Here is a 17,866-nt window from a genome sequence, read left to right as displayed (position 1 = left end):
TAGGGTCCAAGCAGTTGAAGTGAGTGGATTGATACTCAAAATAACTTCCTCATTATTACACTCAGCTTGAACTTGAACAAATGTGTGCATGTGTTCTCACTCACATCAAAAGCCTGAGCTGAGTTCAATTAAAAAGGCCAAAAACAATGACAGCTCTTCACCCAGGATTGAAATTTAAATGGAAAACGACCTATCATTTCTGCACAATTAAAAACGCTGAGTGAGTGAGTGAGCAAATTGTCGTGAGCTATTGAATTCCGGGTTCTATGTTGTGGGGCCATTATTATTATTATTATTATTATTATTATTAAGTATAAGACGTTGGGACTTTCCTCACAAATAAATAAATAAAAACGAAATTCACAGGAGTACATTAACGCAGGCAGCAGGCTTTTATTTGTCTCAGACTTTTGGGTATGTAAATGAACCCTACCCTTACCCTACATCTTTGCCTACTAAATTTATCACACACAACATCTTCTTCATTTCATTCATGTCTTTTCCAATTCAACTTTGTCAGTGTCTCGAATCGGATTCTTTTCTATCGTCACTCAATAACACTCTCGTGGGACCAGTTAACTCGATACATATTTTCGTATTTGTATGCTAGCTAGTAGGCAAAGATAATGATAAACTACTATGATATTTTATGATAAACTACTAAAATTATATGATCTCACTGTGCGTTTCATTCTGCCGTGATTAAAATTAATTTAGTAAATTAATTTTAGTTAAAAATAAGTTGAATATAACTTGAGTTTAACATTAATTGCAATGTAAAAATTATATTTGAACTCTAAACCTATAAACTATAGTTTCATGTTAGAATTAATTCTGAAGACAAGATCAATTTTATTCGAACGGTGATTCTGACAACCCTATTATGATATCAATCTTGAAATAAAACATTCACTTATTTAATGATTATTGAAATTTAATTGTGAAACCTATTATCTCACCTTAATAATTAATATATATATATTTTAATGTTTTAAAATTTTAGATGGTGTAACGGCGTTTAGATATTTTGTGATCTTAACTCTTAAGACAAGTAAGGTAATTGGACCTCCCATTTGGATAATATTTTATATGAAATTTTTTAATAATATTCTCTTTTCAACACTTAGTTTTTTTATAGTTTATTTTTCCACCCTCCAATGTCTTTAAGATTGGTTACATATTTTGACAAAAAAATTCATTTGAATTAGTTAATTCAAATGTGTATTTTGGGGGATTTTGAGAATATAAGATGTAGAAAAATAAACAATCTATTTTTTTATTAAGTGAAATTTATATAAATCCCGTTACTTCATGTGGAATTCATTTTTAAAGTACGAGGTTCATATTAATTTTACTTAATAAGAGAGTGAATCTCAAAATGAATATTGAAAAGAGAATTATTTGTCTTGTATAATTTTCCAACAATAAAAAATTAAAATTTATCTTTTTTTATTTAATTTCATACGTAAAATTATCTACTACTAATATTTTAGTGTCTTTTCAAAATAAAAAATATTAACAATAAATATCTTTAATGCATTGTTTAAGAAAGCCAAAGAAATATTATTGTATGAAAAAAGATAAATTTATTCCTTTGATAGGTTTTTGACTTATATATATATATATATATATATTTAAAATCTTTTTATAAACATTTTTAGATTACTCATTAACATTACCTTACATTTGCAAGTGAAATACTATAATAATGTCATATTGTATTGATCATAAAACTTTGAACGGTTATTTTCCGGCTTTAAAGTTAGAAAGTTAATTGAAAAATTGTTGTAAAATGTCTTTCAATGTAATTTTATTTCTAAGAGCTATCATTTTTTAAACACATTTATAATTCAACTAGACAAAAATGGTGGGGGACTAATCAATCATAGGGGGAGAGGTGTGAGATATTTAAATGATTAATGGAATAATATGTAAATCATAAAACTATTTTTTAAAAGGAGAATGTGTATGACTATGATGGATGCACTACCTATCAAGTGCTGTATGTTAAACTTTTTTTTCTTTTCGAACAGGTGCATATTAAACTTAGCGACAACGCTTATTGTAATGGTTATTTCTGGATCAATTATTGTACATTGGTTTGAGATATACACTGCTTTGCAAAAACAAAAACAAAAAATTATCCCAAATGGTTGCACGTGCTGTTGTAAGCTGTAACATGATAGTTTTGTCTTAATATTTTGGCAAAACTACACTCTTTTAAATTTATTTTATTTTCTGCTTAGTCATTAAATTTTATCTAGATCTTTTAAATTATATTTTATTTACACTATTTATCTTGATTTTAATAATAATGAGTTGAATTAAAAATATCTAATTATTTAAAATTCTACTAAATATTTCAATCTTTTAAATTACTCGTTCAAAAAATTTATTCTAAAATAACTTAAACATATGTAGTCTTAAAATCAAAATAATAAAAATTTATCTGTATAATAAATGTCTTCAATTTTTTTCACATATAAAGTAGTTTGAATAATTAATTTATTATAATATTTTAATTAAATTTTAATATTTTAAAATAATAATTCAATTTTTTAAAAATTAAAATTATATAAATTTAATACATCTTAAAATTAATGACATAAACGAATGTAATTTAAAAGGATAAATTGATAAAGATAAATTCAAATAGCTCAAACAAAAATTAAAATAAACTTAAATAATAAAAAAAAAGTATTTTTGCCTAATTCTTTTAACTGGAGTTTGCATTTATTACTAAAAAGGGTATTTTGTTCCCCGAAATCATTTTTGTTTTCGATGAGAACAATGACTTTGGACGAAGCGCATCAGCATTTGCCTTTTCTCGATGTTCTTGTCTGTTACCTCCCACAAGCTCTATGTCGTTATCTTAACGGTCACTTTTGTTTGCATTCCTAACACGACACGTGGACATATCCTTTTCTACGACCACGGTCCATTAAGATCTTTCTTGTAATATACTGCCTCTCATTTAGCATAATAAAAATAATAATAAAAAAAAACTTTAATATTGTCTTGTGCAAGGAATTCCGGAGTGCAATTTGATCAATTAAAAACGGCGCCGTTTAGTAAAAGCTACACTGGAATGATGTTTTTGCGCAGCGATTAAGGATCAATTATCACTGTGGGGAAGGAGTGAAAGGATATAAAGTGGTCTTCTCCACTGCTGGATATAATAGAATTACGATTGATAATGCTGCTAATCATGAGTGGTTTAGATAATTAGATTCATTTTAATTTGTATATTCTCTTTCTCTCTCTTGTGTTGGAAGAGAGAGAAAGACACAACCAATTGTGTGTATAGGGTGTATCAAAATTGTTTGTGTCACTGATTTGGTTGGGAGCATCATGTGATTTGAGGAGTTTATTGAATTTATACAGTAAAATTTGGAGTGTTATGAAGGACTATTTATAGTTAATTAATGAGAGGTGAAAGTTTCTTTAGCGATTTACGAGTGCAATCATACTCAATTATATACGGTTGATTTTTTATACCAACCAATTAACTTAACTTGTTTCATAAAAAAACTAACTTAATTTATATAACTATCTAATATGTGTAATAATAATTAGAAAAAATAGCAAAATACATTTTCCCGTTATACTTTCGTATGTATTATCGACCATACCAAATAACAATGTTGAATATGAAGATGTCCAAGGTAGCAAACCAAAATATAAATTCGACAACTTAATTTAATTCAATTCGGAAGTAATCACACAACAAATTTTTACATTACATAAGAATGAAAAGTGAACAATAATGAGGATGAAGAAAAATTGAACAAATCAAGAAGCAGGGGAAGGCAATGTGGTAGGATCAGCAGATGAAGGGATATCAGTTCCAACACGACAACCTTCAAGCATGAAAACAACATCATTAATAGAAGGCCTATCAAGTGGATCATGTCCAGTACAAAGAAGTGCAACTTTAACACCTAACAAAAACTCTTCCCATTCAGATGATTCTTGATCAATCTCAAGCAAACCAGGTTCCAACAACTCCGAAATCAAACCTCTTTGTAACTGTTTCTTCACCCATTTCACTATATCTTCATCTTCTCTAAACATCACTGCTTTTCTTCCTGTTAAAATCTCCAACAACACTATCCCAAAACTGTATACATCACCTTCCTTTGTTACTTGTCCTGTTAACAAAGCTTCGGGTGCCACGTAGCCCAACGAACCAACAGGAGTCGTTGTCTGTGATACAGACGACGACTCCTGTAATTCTATTGGGCTTACCATTGTTAATCGGTCCAGCCCAAATTCAGATAAATGGGCTTCAAAATCAGCATCAAAAAGAACATTTTGTGGCTTCACATCACCATGAACAATGGAAACAGAATGTAGAAAACTCAAACCACGAGCGATTCCTAATGCAATGAGATGACGCATTGGCCAATTCAAAACATGACCATCTTGTTGTGAAGCTTCTTGTAGCAATGTTCCCAAGTTTCCATTTGGCATGTAATCATAAACTAATAATCTTACATCAGGTGGTGGACCTGCATAATAGCCTCGTAAAACTGTTAAGTTTCTATGTTTCACTTTTCCTAATGATTCCGCTTCTTTGCGAAACGTGTTTTCTTCCATGAATGATGATCCATTAGGAAGTCTACGAATCGATAAAACCATTCCATCTTGGTATGAAGCTTTAAAAACAAGTCCAAATTTTCCTCGGCTTAAAACGTTTTCTTCATCGAAGTTTCTTGTCGCTTCTAATGTTTCTGCATAAGTGATTTTGTTGTTGAATACTATGAGTTTTGGTCCACCATTTTCACCGCTTCCTCTACTGTTTCTTTCTCCGTTTGAGCCTGCACTTGTTGGACTTCGTTTCTTCTCATTTGTTACACCTTGTCGAAGCTTTTTTCGCCACCTTAAGAGACTGTAAACATAGCCACAACAACATAATGATAAAAGAAATAGTCCTGCAGTTGCCAAGCCTATGATGATTATTAGTCTTTTTCTCTTTCGTCTTTTCAATTTCGCACATTCTTTATGCAATGGTTTCCCACATAACCTCTTGTTCATTGTAAACACAGAAGGGTCATTGAATCTAGTACTCAGCAATTTTGGAATTTCGCCTTCGAGGTTGTTGTTGGACACATTTAAATACTTCAAACCCGAAATGGACGAAAGTTCGACTGGAATTTCTCCTGTCAATTGATTTGAAGAGAGATTCAAAGACTTCAAATTTGATAGTTTTGACAAGGATTGTGGTATGTGACCAGTTAAGCGATTACCATCCAAATAAAGTGAATTCAAAGAAGAACACTTTGAAATCTCATCGGGGATATCACCTTTCAATCCATTTTGTCCTAAATTAAGCTCCTTTAAACTCAAAAGACGAGACACGACACTTGGAACAATGTTACCTATTAAACGATTCGCTTGAAGCTGAAGCACTTCAAGTTGAGAACAACCGCCAATCTCATTAGGTATTGAACCAGAAATGAAATTGCGAGACAAAGAAAGAACAACTAAGGAACTTAGAAAACCGTAAGTTGTTGGAATGTTACCAACAAAAGCATTAGAACTAAGATTAAGATACCATAAACTAACAATGCTGCTAAAACCCTCAGGAACATAACCACTCAAAAGATTTTCCTCAAGTGCCACAACTTCCAAACTTGGTAATCCAAAAAGCTCAATAGGTAACTCACCTGAAAGTTTTTGCTTGCTTAAATCCAACACTCTCAGTTTCATCAAATTCCCTATTGTAGCTGGAACACTACCAGAAAAACCACATTGACTCAAATTAAGAACCTGCAAAGCTTTCAAGTCTCTAATACGAAACGGAATTTGACCCGAGAATCTATTATTGCTTAGATTCAAAACACTCATGTTACCCAACTGCATAATCTCCAAAGGCAAAATCCCCATCAGTTTATTATTACTTAAATCCAAAATCTCTAACTCAGACAACATTCCATAACTCTTTGGAATCAAACCAGTAAAAAAGTTACCACCAAGAGATAACTCCTTCAAACTTTTCAACTCAGCAAGAAACAAAGGAATGGCACCCGAGAATCGATTCCGTTGAAGATCAAGAACCTTCAACAAACTACATTTCACAATGCTACTTGGAACTCCACCAGATAATGAATTATCAGGAACTCTCAATTCTTCTAAAAATAAAAGATTTCCAATATCTTGAGGCAGTGAACCTGAAAAAGAGTTTCCAGAAAGATCAAGACTTTTCAAAGAAATCACATTGGTCAACCAAGAAGGAAACAAATTATGAATAATGTGATTCTCTTTAATGTCCAAAAACTCCAAAAAAGAATTAACACATTTCCCATTTCGCGGTTCTGAAACACCCGTGAGTTTATTAAACCCAAGTTGAACAATTCTAAGATTAGTCTTGTTTTTATTGTTGACATCTTCATTGCATAACAGTGAAGTGGGTACAAAACCAGAAATTTGATTCATTGAAAGTGAAAGCACTTGAAGCTTTGGCATCATCCCTATAGTGGAAGGTACCAACCCACCAATGAAATTATCCTCTACACTAAGGTGTACCATAGAGGAACAGTTTACAATCGCAGAAGGTAAAGTTCCGCTAAGTCGATTATTGTCCAACCATAAATATTCCAAATATTGTAAAGCTCCGATTTTGACCGGTATTGCGCCGGTGAAATCGTTGTGTGAGAGGTTAATAAGTTGAAGTTGAGATTTGGAGGAAAAGTTTCCCGGAATGTCGCCGGAGAATGAGTTGAACGACAAGTCAAGGAAGCGTAGGGAGTTAGAGAGATTGTTAGGGAGAGAACCGGAGAGAAAGTTACGAGCTACATTGAGAATCTGAAGGTTTGTTAGGTTGAGAAGTGAAAAAGGGAGGTTACCGGAGAATGTGTTGTTGTGAAGATAAACGGCGCGAAGGAAGAGACAGTGAGAGAGAGAGGAAGGGATGGAGGAGTTGAAGTTGTTGGAATGGAGACTGAGTTTGCGAAGTTGAGAGAGATTGGAGAGAGAAGGAGAGAGAGGACCGGTGAGTTGAAGACGTGGTAAGAGAATTTGGTGAACTCTGTTATTGTAACAGAGAATGCCGTGCCAGTCACATGGTGCTGATGGTGATGATGGATTCCATGTTGTTAGTGAGTTGAGTGGGTCTTGAAGGTTTTCTTTGAACTTTGTTAGAGATTCGATTTCGGAGTGTGTTGTGTTGGTGGTGTCTGTTGCATGTGTTGTGGTGGTTATGTGTGTTGTTAGTGTTGCTGCAATGAAGGTTAGAAATATAGCCGTTGTTGTTGTTGTTGTTGCCATTGGTGTTTAGGTTATGAAGAAGAAGAAGGAGAAGATATTATATTTGTTTTGTAATACTTAGTTGCTACTACTAGCTACTTGTTGTGGTTAGAGGAGCGTTTGCTGTTTTGGTTCCTGCAAATGTTTGTTCCCCACCACAACCCAGAGATTGTTGTTTTTGTAAACTAGTATTGTGTAATGTGATTCTCTTTTTTCTCTTTCTCTTTCTATTTCTTATTGGCTTTTCGTTTATTTATTTCAATTGCTCTCTTCTCCAAAAGGTTTCGAACCCTTTTCTTTTCCTCTTTTTATGTTACTACACTTTTTATGTTACTAAAAATAACAGAGTAGTTAGTAATAATAATGACAAACAAAGAAAAAACCCGATAAAAAGCGTGAGTTTTTGGAACATGAACATGATGATGATTTTATTCATTATATACGGGTCATGTGGATATATACTACTGGATACGGGTTTGATAATCTTACCCGATAATGGAATGAGAATAGATCATATTTCTTCAACTACTTCATCTTCTCAAAAGTTTCTTCCAAAAATGTATAGTTTTCTCTTTCCACTCCATGTTCTAAAAAGTTTTTAAAATATATATTTGAATTAGCTAATTAAAAAATATTTTTATTAAAATAAATTTCTAAATTGATCAATCTAAAAAATATTATGGACTAATAGAAAAAACTTTAATAGATATAATGTTTGACGGATATTTTTGTGTATCTATCTTACCTCGTAGTCGTAACTTATTTACAACATCCAATTTTCTTTTCACTTAAATATTGTTATATTACTAAACAAATATAAATTAACAAGGTAGCAATAACAAATAACAAAATAAATATTACTAGTGTGCAGATGAACATTAATGTTGCCTATCCGCTTTTTCTGTTAAAAATAACAAAAAGATAATATTGTAATTGTAGATAGTTTTAATAGACGGTAAAGTTGGAAGGAAAAAAAGATTATACCGAAGTTTCTTGTCCTTTTTATGTATATGTCAGGTTCCAAGGTATTTAATTTAAAAAAAAAAGACTTACTTAATTAATGAATTAAAGATAATTGTAAATATAGTAGGTTTTTTGTTACAAAATAAACAAGTTTAAATATAAGGTAAAATTAATAGAAAAAAAAGGTAAAATTAGAATAAAAAAGTCCCACCTAAACAATATATTTTCTTTATATATAGTATATATTAATTATTAATTTATTAATCAATCATCAATTAGTAATATATATTTTACTCATTTCAGTTTTTTTTTAACTCAAACTTATTCCAGGTTATTAGATTGAAATACAGTAACAGATTAATATAAAGATGAAAGGATAGATTTTTTAATGAGTGATAAACAAACAAGATGTGTTTACATAATAACTCCAACAGACACGGCGTATCGCGTCTATGTCACAAATCAAGTGCGGTTATTCTCATGTCTTACCGGAAATCGTAGGTCATTTGAACAACCAAGATACTTTAAATAGTGGAACGATATATATCGTGTTATCATTTCCAGAGTTGTTTTTTTTTTCGCTTGATTATTTCCCCCCAGTTTTTTAAGTAAGCTTGGCTTGGGTATCACGTATCAACCATGATTTGCAACAAAGGGTTTTTCTCATATGACACAGCAAGCGGAAAAAATAAGCCTGCACCAAAAATTAATAAGTAGTTAAAAAATAGAACGAAGTAAGTTAGAAGAAATAGTGAACTCAAACAACTTGTTTATGAATAGAAGATGAAGACGAATTGAGGTAGGAAGCAATTAATTTTATTTAATCACACTATCAGATTGCAATCAATGTACAACAAAAACCTAGACGACAAAACTAGAAAGAAGACCACAACACTAATTGAACCGACCTGAATTTAAAGTCAGTTCTGCTGAAATGTCTCTTTTTTCTTTCTCAAGCTAGATCTATTAAAGAGTAGACATTGTGTCCTTCCAACTATGGGATTCCATGCTCTTACGTCAGGTTAAGAAGCCAAGTCCAAACGTTTTCTTAGAGGCCTCTCCCGTGTTTATAAAACCAACCAGCTTCCCAACAAGCGCAGCACTTTCTCTTACGTGGTTCAAATCTCTTGTATCCGTCCATACGAGCCATGCCAATTGTATACTTCTGTGCTTAGTCTTCAAATCAATACCCCATCTCAGGTATAGTTCCTCTTTTCCCCTCCTCGAAAACTTTTTATGCACTTGCTTACTCAGCATTTTCCTCTCATGAGTCAGAGACAACATGCTGTTCAGTAAAATAGAAGAGGAAAAGCGTGATAAATACTGGGACATATAAAAATAGAGTAATTATGACTTTATGCAAGTATTTGATGTAAATTATTCACATGTGAAACAACAGTCATTATATCTTATGAGATGATCATATGCTTCATATTTTCAGGATGTTGAAAGCCAAATTAGGCATGATGCTGTATATGGCACGGAGAAAATCTCTTCACTTTGCACTTTTAATAACATGAGTATTTGCAAGAAATTTCTACAAAATATATTTTCAAACAAAAAAAACCCTCTTCTCAATGCCCGTATGCTTGGGATTTATTTCTTAATATTTATGATCAACCTAATTATGTTAAAAAGTATATTTAACTAATTATGAATCCAATTTCCAACTCTAACTGTCTATAACAAAAATATGACACATGCATAATGGACTGGCCTGTTCTGTGAAAATCAATCAATATGGTTGATCATGTTTGCATATGTGAATTGCATGTCGAAAATCTACTCATGAAACAAAACTATTTTACCTTGAATTAGGTGTGACGTCAAGACCTTCTCCTGGAGTGTAATTTCCGCAAGAAAAAGCGTCCTTTAAAAAGGACAAACGTCTGAGCTCTACATCCAAGTACACAGAATCCGAAAGTTCACCTTTGATGAGAAGGAAAAAATAGGATCTATGTACCAGTGGCACATAGCATGCATCCCAAAGTTCAATTATATCTCTCTGCTGCATCTCAAATTTAGAGGGTATTAAAGCCCCCCACTTTCCGGGGGATCTGACACCTTTTCCTCTGCTCACATTTTGATTGATTCCATGCGTCCTCACAGGTACCTATCATACCAAAAAAAAAAAACCACAGGTGAAGGCTTCATGAAGGAACTCAGGGAAGAAATCATAAAACATTTAATCATGTATGTTTAGTTTATAGTTATAATCACGAAAGATCCTAGGGTGAAAAACATTATTACATAAGACTTCCTATTTTATTTTTTAAAGATATAAAAAACAGATCCAGTAAGTAGTAGCAAATCACATTTTATAGTGCAATTCGAAGATAATATTTGGTGTTTGAGTATGTGGAATTATTGACTCTGAGAAAACCAAGTCTGCTGTCCACACTATTCTTAAACAGCTTGAAGGACTTTAAACCAAAAGGGAAAACTTTGATATATGGTTATTGCATCTCAAATACTACAATGTTACACACTATTCAGATCATATTTAAGAATTAGAATAACAATAAGAATCATGTGCTATTATTATTATTATTATTATTACAATAAAAAAGACAGAAAGATAGACACCATCAGAATTTGCATTTGTGCTTACCATAAGATTATCAAAGTCACTATCTACTGACTTTGGCTTATGCTTAGCCTTTTCGTTCATTTTTACGACAAAGTTGAGGACGCTGGCAGTTTCCTCGTTATCAGAATCCTTAGAAGATTCTGCATCTTCCGCTGAAGCATTCATCTTGTGAATCAGAGAAGATTTTCTGGAAGATTTTCTTCTTTTAGCATGTAACTTAGGTTCAGATAGCTTTGCAGGAGAGCAAACCAAACTAGTAGAATATTCCTTTTCAACACCAGCTGGTGATGGGAACGATACTTGTTCCAGATCATCAAGTTGAGGAGGTGACACCGTTTTAAGCTCCTGCTCATCAGACCGATGAGGTCTTGTAGGTTCCTGGTCTAGCTTATTATACAGAGGACACACATTTTGCTTCAACTCACTGAACCGAGGCTGCCATGAATTTTCCTGATCCACCTTATCTGTCTCAGGAGGAGACATGGCATCCAAGCAACGAGGTTCAGATTCAAATGAGTCACTAGATTTCTCTAAGAGGTCCACAAGATGGCTGTTGGTCCTTTTAACGTCCTCAGTGTTTTGCTGAGGAGCATCCAGATCACTGTGCCCATTCCCTGAGGATGACTTACCATCTATCTCCACAACTTGAATCATGGGTGAATTTTCTTCTCTTTCTTCAAAAGCTGGAATGATATTAATATCTGTTTTGTACTCTGTTTCCACTTCTTTGATTTCAATGCACGGTACTTCCTCACAGTTATCTTCAGATTTAGCTTTGCTAGTCATCTCCTCCCAACCTTGACATGGATCAGGCCCGCCAAATGTGGGAGGACAACCATCCAAGAGAAAGTTGTCTTCAGAATTTTCAGATTGCTTAAAAAGGTGCTCATTGGAAATAGACGAACTGGATGTTGTTCTGTCAAGATTCTCATAAGCGGTTTCTGTCCCTGGACGAGGATCATTAGCAACACCGGACTCTGAGGCCCAATCTTGATCTACTTTTATAACCTGGTCTTTCCCAGCTGATTGGAGCAAACTTTCAACATGAGATTGAAAGACATCACGTTGCCGAGTCAGTTCTTTGATCTCCTTATCCATCTGCATATTTTCAAAATAATGAGGAAAAGGAATAAATACAAATTATCAAAAGAAAAATGCACAACCACATTTAGCATCTTTTCTATATATATATTTTTTGTAATTATGTTATCTACGAGTGTTAATTGTCTTTTGGCAAAGAAATGTTTGATTGTCAATAATCTCATCAAAACTTACAAACCACCAGCCCCATCCATGTTTCACTCCCATCATGTAAAATAATATATTTTTTTTTATGGCCCATAGTCTGCATTAACAATTTAACAGATATACCAAGTGAATCTGATTTTTCTAACTCAAGGGTAGGCTAAGGAACGAACTATTAATAATAATTCTAATATGTAGCCCTCCTAAGAGTCCTTATTATAATGATCACAAAATCAAAGTCTTTGAAAAGACTATAAAAAGGCAACCATAATTTTAAAAATTATAATTTTTTACCATTATTTAAGAAACTAGGGTATGATTATTTACAAGGAATAAGGACATTATATGAAAATGGTAAATAGACAACTCTTGTCATAGTATCTGATGTAATGAAAGTTATACTGTAGAGCATAATTAGTTAATTACCCTCCAAAACACTGAATTTATGGAGTCTTCCTAACCTGTTCAATCTGAAGTTCCCTTTCCTTAAGAACAATGGTATTTAAGCTCCTCAACTCATTCTCCATTCTAGCCAGTTCCTTCTGCAGTTGCTTTACCAAAACCTTGTCTGACATCACTTCATTGACCCGAGCATTGGTAGTCACCTGTTTTGCGCAACCAGCAAAAAATAGAGTATTTTTTGATTGCTCAACCTGGCTGCGTGCAGGGCTAATGGTACAAATGATGGCTGTTCTGGCATTGCCTCCTAAAGAGTTATGCAGAATGCGAGTAAGCTTGGAATCTCTGTAAGGTATGTGTCCATTTCTTTCCTTGCTGCAATTAATAATTGTAATTTATAATTTAGATAGTTTATGTAACAAAGTAAAGAGACGAAGATGAAAAGGGAAGGGATTATTGAAGAGAACTTTCAACAATGATAAATAATAATAAAAGAAGTGAAGATGCAATGAAAAGGAATTAGTAATCAGTAAACTGGTAAAAGTATGCTTGATAAATAAAAGAACTTTATAAAATGCAGAAGAGACATTCATATTCCAATTCCTTATTGAGTCTTGATTCTCTAGGCCATTCAGTCAGAAGACTGAAGCGTGGCCCATGCAAAGACGCAAGCTAAAATAAATCTTTAAAGTTGCTAGTTCTAATTTCATAGATTTTCTTATCTTTATACAAATTCATATAGGAATTGCACAACTACCTAACTAATCTGGATGGTCAAATGTAGAATTAGTGCCATACAAATGTCACTGTCTAATCACAAATTTTGGGAATTCTGTGGGACATAGCAGATAAAGGTTTGATTGGGACAATCTTGTGGAGGTTTGGTCTTGGATGACCCGAGAGAAATTTAGTATTAGGTATGATATATTGGAAAAATGGAATCAGAATGTGGGTAGTTAGCAATGTTTCAATACTCTTCATGACCCAAATTTACATGTGATCAGTGTTTGTGTTTGGATATAATATAGGAGAATCAATTAGTTAATTCGTCGAGGTTGTTATAGGGATAACTAGTTATTCATTAGGCTCTTCTGTTTTGTTAGTTAGGTGGTTAGTCATTGTGTTTTGTGTTTTTAACAGGTTAGTTGCCTTTGATCCTTTGTTCCTCTTATCCTAAGTTTACATGAAAATTATAAATAAAGGTTCCATTCCCTTTGAAAGGATCTTTTGGCAAACATTAGAATTTTCTAACGGACATTTCATTTGTGCAAAGCGTATTTGCTCTTGGAGGAGAGATTTCTCTCTTAGTTCTTAATAAAAGTATTCTTTCTGCAGAATACAATTTTTGGATTCCTAACAGTTTGGTAAAAAAGAATCTTGAGAGTTGCGTCTTGAGAGTTCCTAGCAATGAAGTTTGACAAGAAATCAACATCAACAACATGAAAGAATATTGGCTCATAAGATTTCATGATCTACCAAACTATTACATCCACTGGTAAACAAAACATTTTATGAATAATCTGATATTGCACAACAAACAAAGTTGAGAAGAAGATTAAGAAGCAAATAGATGCAAATAAACTTTATTTTTAACATGGGAGGAAATTGTACCTCAGTTTCCTAATTACACTTCCAAGGGTCAGTAAACTGCGATTTATGTGGCTACCTTCTCTCAATCTTGTGCCTGCTGATAATGCTTGAGAAGCACGTTCACTTCCTGCTAGATCAACAAAATTCTGTGCAAAAAAACTATCTTTTGTTCATTTCATTTCGACTACCAGATAATTTAAATACATGAACACAAACACAAATCCTTCCTCTGGTATAAAATAAGAAGGCGCAAAGATCTTACCACACTGGCAAAAAGAGCGCCAGATCTTGCAGCGCCTACAAAATCACTAGGATTGCTTTCAACTGTCTGCAGAAAGCCATAAACTTGTCACTTAGGGAACATTTAGGAATAAAATACTAAAATTTTATCTCAATTACTAAGTAATTTAGTGATGAAGTAAATACCAGTCGAAGAATTTGATGAGATCTGGAGCTTGTTTCGTTCATGGCAGTCTCTTCGGTTGTCCTTTCAGCTGCAAGTTATACACAGATATGGCTTGAAATGGAGCACCAGAAGGTATCAAAAAAGTATAAGAAAACCCTAATTAGACCCCAGTACCTGCACATTTTGAAATAAGTTGCTGCAACCGGCTTCTCTCAGTAAGAGTCTCCTCTGTAAGTTTCTCAACAATGGTCCCTTTCTGTTCAAGATGCATAGATTCTCAACATTTCAAAATCAATAAAGCCAGAAAGTATTGACATTAAGGGTGTGTTTTCTAGTTGGTTTTTGAAGGGTTTTGGAGGGGAGAACTTTGGAGTGTTAAGTCTATATTTTGATATATTTTTAATATTTAAGAAAATTAAAAGAACAACATTATATTATATGCTCATTCATTATGTTGTTGGGATTAGGGGAATATGCTATTAAGTTTACCTCTGGATCATCTAGAAGTCTTAGTGTGGTAGCATTTGAATTGAGAAGGTCTCTCACAGCTTCATTATATATTTCCAAGGCAGAGAACTTCACAACAAACTCTCTTTCTTTATGCTAAGACACAGGAAAAAAAAAGTCATCTTTTGACAACAATCAAATAATATCATCTATTTGAATTGTTTTATACCTTCTCTATGTATTCATATATATCCTTTACTGCAAGTTCAGTAATTCCAGTCATGGTATATGTCTTTCCACTGCTTGTTTGCCCGTATGCGAAAATGCTAGCTGAGATTATGATTCATCAATAAGAAACAATATAAAAATAACCAGCCACCATAACAATAAATAAATGTAATCAGGAAGCATACAACAAGAGCATGAAAAATATTACTCACAATTGATACCCCTAACGACTGAAAGGGCAACTTCCTTAATCCCTTGCTCATACACCTGTTTAGTGGGACACTTTTCCCCAAATACCGTATCTATTTCCAACAAATCATCAATAAAATAAGATTAGGGATTGAGAAAATAAAATGCTAGAAAATCTAAGATTCTAAAATAACATTCAAAGATTCAAAAGTTCAGTAAATTACAATTATAATTACAACAAACACATAAAATCAAGTCAAAGAAATATTGGTATAGATTATAGAGAGCCAATAATTAACATCTTTGTTACCAAATGTATATGTATCCGCCAACGATCGCTGTTCTGCATGGCCACTGTTCTTGAATCTGATGGTGTTATGTGAAACACATTCCCACTCTGACACATCATGTCTCGTTCTTTCTCTCTCGTTCAAAGGCCTTACTCTAATCGCAACAAAAATTCTTTCTTCCCCGCCATTTGAATGAGGAACCGCGTTTCCTTGGTCCTCTCCAACTTCCACGATTGACGTCGTCGTTTCTCTCATGTTTACGAACCGCGATTAGAACACCAACACGAAAATTAATATATTCGTAATAGTTGCAATAACAACACCTCTTTTATCCATTTCGTTTCTTCAACGTTTCATTATCTTATTTTATACATTACTCATATCTTTTCTCTCGAATCAATGAGCGCTCACCACCTACAGGAAAAATAAACACGTGCAAGAATTCAAATTATTTGCAAAGCAAAGCAACGATCGCTTTTGTGCTTAAATTGAAAGATGATAAATAAATGGAATAGAAAATAGAAAATTCCGTTGGATGATACCGTTGTCTCTGTCTCTGTGGCCGCCGGAGGGTGACCGGAGATAGAGATAACGGAGTGGAGAATCAGAGAAAGCGGTTTATGGGGTAAAGACTCTGAGGTGGCAAAGCCGTTGGTGTTTCCTTTTCCTGACTTCTGGATTCCGCAACCACCGCCAAAATATGAAACCGTTTCGCCCGCTAAAACAAATATTTAATTAAATTACTAGTTTGCCCCTCAATCTTACTAAAATTCACAGTGTAATTGCCCCTCACACTTACAAGCTTTTTCTTTCGATGCAGTTGGTTGCTGAGACGAGTATAGGGAATCCCAATGGTGGTTTTCACTTTTAATAATAATAATAATTCAGTATCCCTGTTCGGCTGTTCTTTCGTTGTCGAAACGTATTGAACTTCATCGTTTGGATTTTTCCATATTTATATGACAATGTCTAAATGAATAAACGGCGACTTCGAAACCAGATGCAAACATCATTGGCTGTCACATGATCAACCTTCATATTCTAAATCAAATATTACCCGGCTGTAGTCTCTAAATTCATTAATATTTTTCCTTTTCATAAATCATTTTAGGGTATAATATCATCTTGCAATTAATTTTATATGGACCAATTATAGTTCAACTTTCATAACTTATATTTTTGGTTTTAAAAATCAGATAAGAGATCCAGTGAAGTTTTTAAATCATAATTGAATTAGTTTACTCTGTTGAACTGTCCAATAATAATAATATTACACTAAAAAATATGCTAATTTTAAAATTTAAAGAATTCACACATATAAAACTTTTTACATGTTATCTAATTAGAAAAATGATTCTTTGGACTACTCAAAAAAATGAAAAGTTTTGTTACAATACTTTAAGGTATACAATGATAATTTAATAACTTGTGATATTCTAAAAAAAATTATCCACCTAAAAGGATACTAATGAAATTTTCATTTCTCTTGACAAATATCAAGCATCATTACTTATCTAATTTTGTGTTTCTTCTTTTAAATTGTAAAAGTAGGGTTGGATAAAAACGATATCGAAGAACATTTCGTTTGTGAGTATTGTATATTAGAAGTATCTTGATATGAATGTTTATAAAGATTCGACGACTTATGTGAAAATTATATCTTGTGTGTTTTATATATTTTGTAATTTTTTTTATCTTTACTGTTCATATTTTCAAGAGGCGTTTTATTTCATGGTTGAGATTTTATTCTTTAGAATAATTTTTTCATAAAATATGTATAACATATTTCTAAGAATTATTTGTTAGAGTGAAATCTAGGTAGTTACATAGTTTCATTATCAATTCATGAGCTTTTTCATGGGTATAAAAGCATAGAAAAGTACCAACACGTAGTCCATTTGAGTGACAAGGGATTTAGATATTTTAAGGAAGTGGACAATGGTTGGATTTCTTTTACGTATAAAAAAAATCTGGTTAAAAAAGAAAATCTCACCTTATGAACTTAATAAATTCCTCAACTAATATTAATCACTCCCTAATTAATAGTGATTAGTTCATACCTAAAGCATAGTTAAGAAAACATTAAAATAAAAGTGGTAGTTATTGTATTTCCAAAAACACTTTATATTTTATATTTGAGAATACATTTTTCCACTTTATAAAAAGTAAGGGAAATTGCATTTATCTTTCATGATGTAATCTTAAAACACTAACACCTCTCTAGTTTTAAAAGAATACATACATCCTCTATACTCACTAAAAAAAATGTAT

The 17,866-nt window shown here is 32.7% G+C and overlaps 2 protein-coding genes and 1 long non-coding RNA gene across 3 annotated transcripts; 1 reads left to right on the top strand and 2 right to left on the bottom strand.

The window, feature by feature from the left end:
- Positions 1–3,681: 3,681 nt before the first annotated feature.
- LOC101512539 (uncharacterized) lies at positions 3,682–7,563 on the bottom strand. Its single transcript, XM_004500900.4, has one exon. It carries the CDS (start codon positions 7,267–7,269, stop codon positions 3,793–3,795), a length of 3,477 nt encoding a protein of 1,158 aa, XP_004500957.1. The 5' UTR covers positions 7,270–7,563; the 3' UTR covers positions 3,682–3,792.
- A 1,011-nt stretch (positions 7,564–8,574) lies between these two features.
- On the bottom strand, positions 8,575–16,394 carry LOC101513064 (kinesin-like protein KIN-7J). Its single transcript, XM_073369375.1, has 14 exons — positions 16,138–16,394; positions 15,616–16,009; positions 15,329–15,418; positions 15,118–15,218; positions 14,931–15,044; positions 14,616–14,697; positions 14,462–14,529; positions 14,298–14,363; positions 14,057–14,181; positions 12,508–12,820; positions 10,823–11,899; positions 10,020–10,324; positions 9,120–9,496; positions 8,575–8,905 (listed from the first exon to the last, which is right to left on the bottom strand). Exons 2-13 carry the CDS (start codon positions 15,848–15,850, stop codon positions 9,229–9,231), a joined length of 2,844 nt encoding a protein of 947 aa, XP_073225476.1. The 5' UTR covers positions 15,851–16,009; positions 16,138–16,394; the 3' UTR covers positions 8,575–8,905; positions 9,120–9,228.
- Positions 9,272–14,058, top strand: LOC105852191 (uncharacterized). The gene is made up of 4 exons (XR_012163326.1): positions 9,272–9,411; positions 10,030–11,873; positions 12,714–12,797; positions 13,781–14,058. It is a non-coding gene; the product is annotated as an uncharacterized lncRNA (long non-coding RNA).
- Positions 16,395–17,866: the final 1,472 nt, after the last annotated feature.

This window comes from Cicer arietinum, chromosome 5, assembly GCF_000331145.2.
Source record: "Cicer arietinum cultivar CDC Frontier isolate Library 1 chromosome 5, Cicar.CDCFrontier_v2.0, whole genome shotgun sequence".
Lineage (NCBI taxonomy): Eukaryota > Viridiplantae > Streptophyta > Magnoliopsida > Fabales > Fabaceae > Cicer > Cicer arietinum.
Note: the sequence above shows the minus strand (reverse complement) of the source record. Positions and strands in the feature narration are given on the sequence as shown.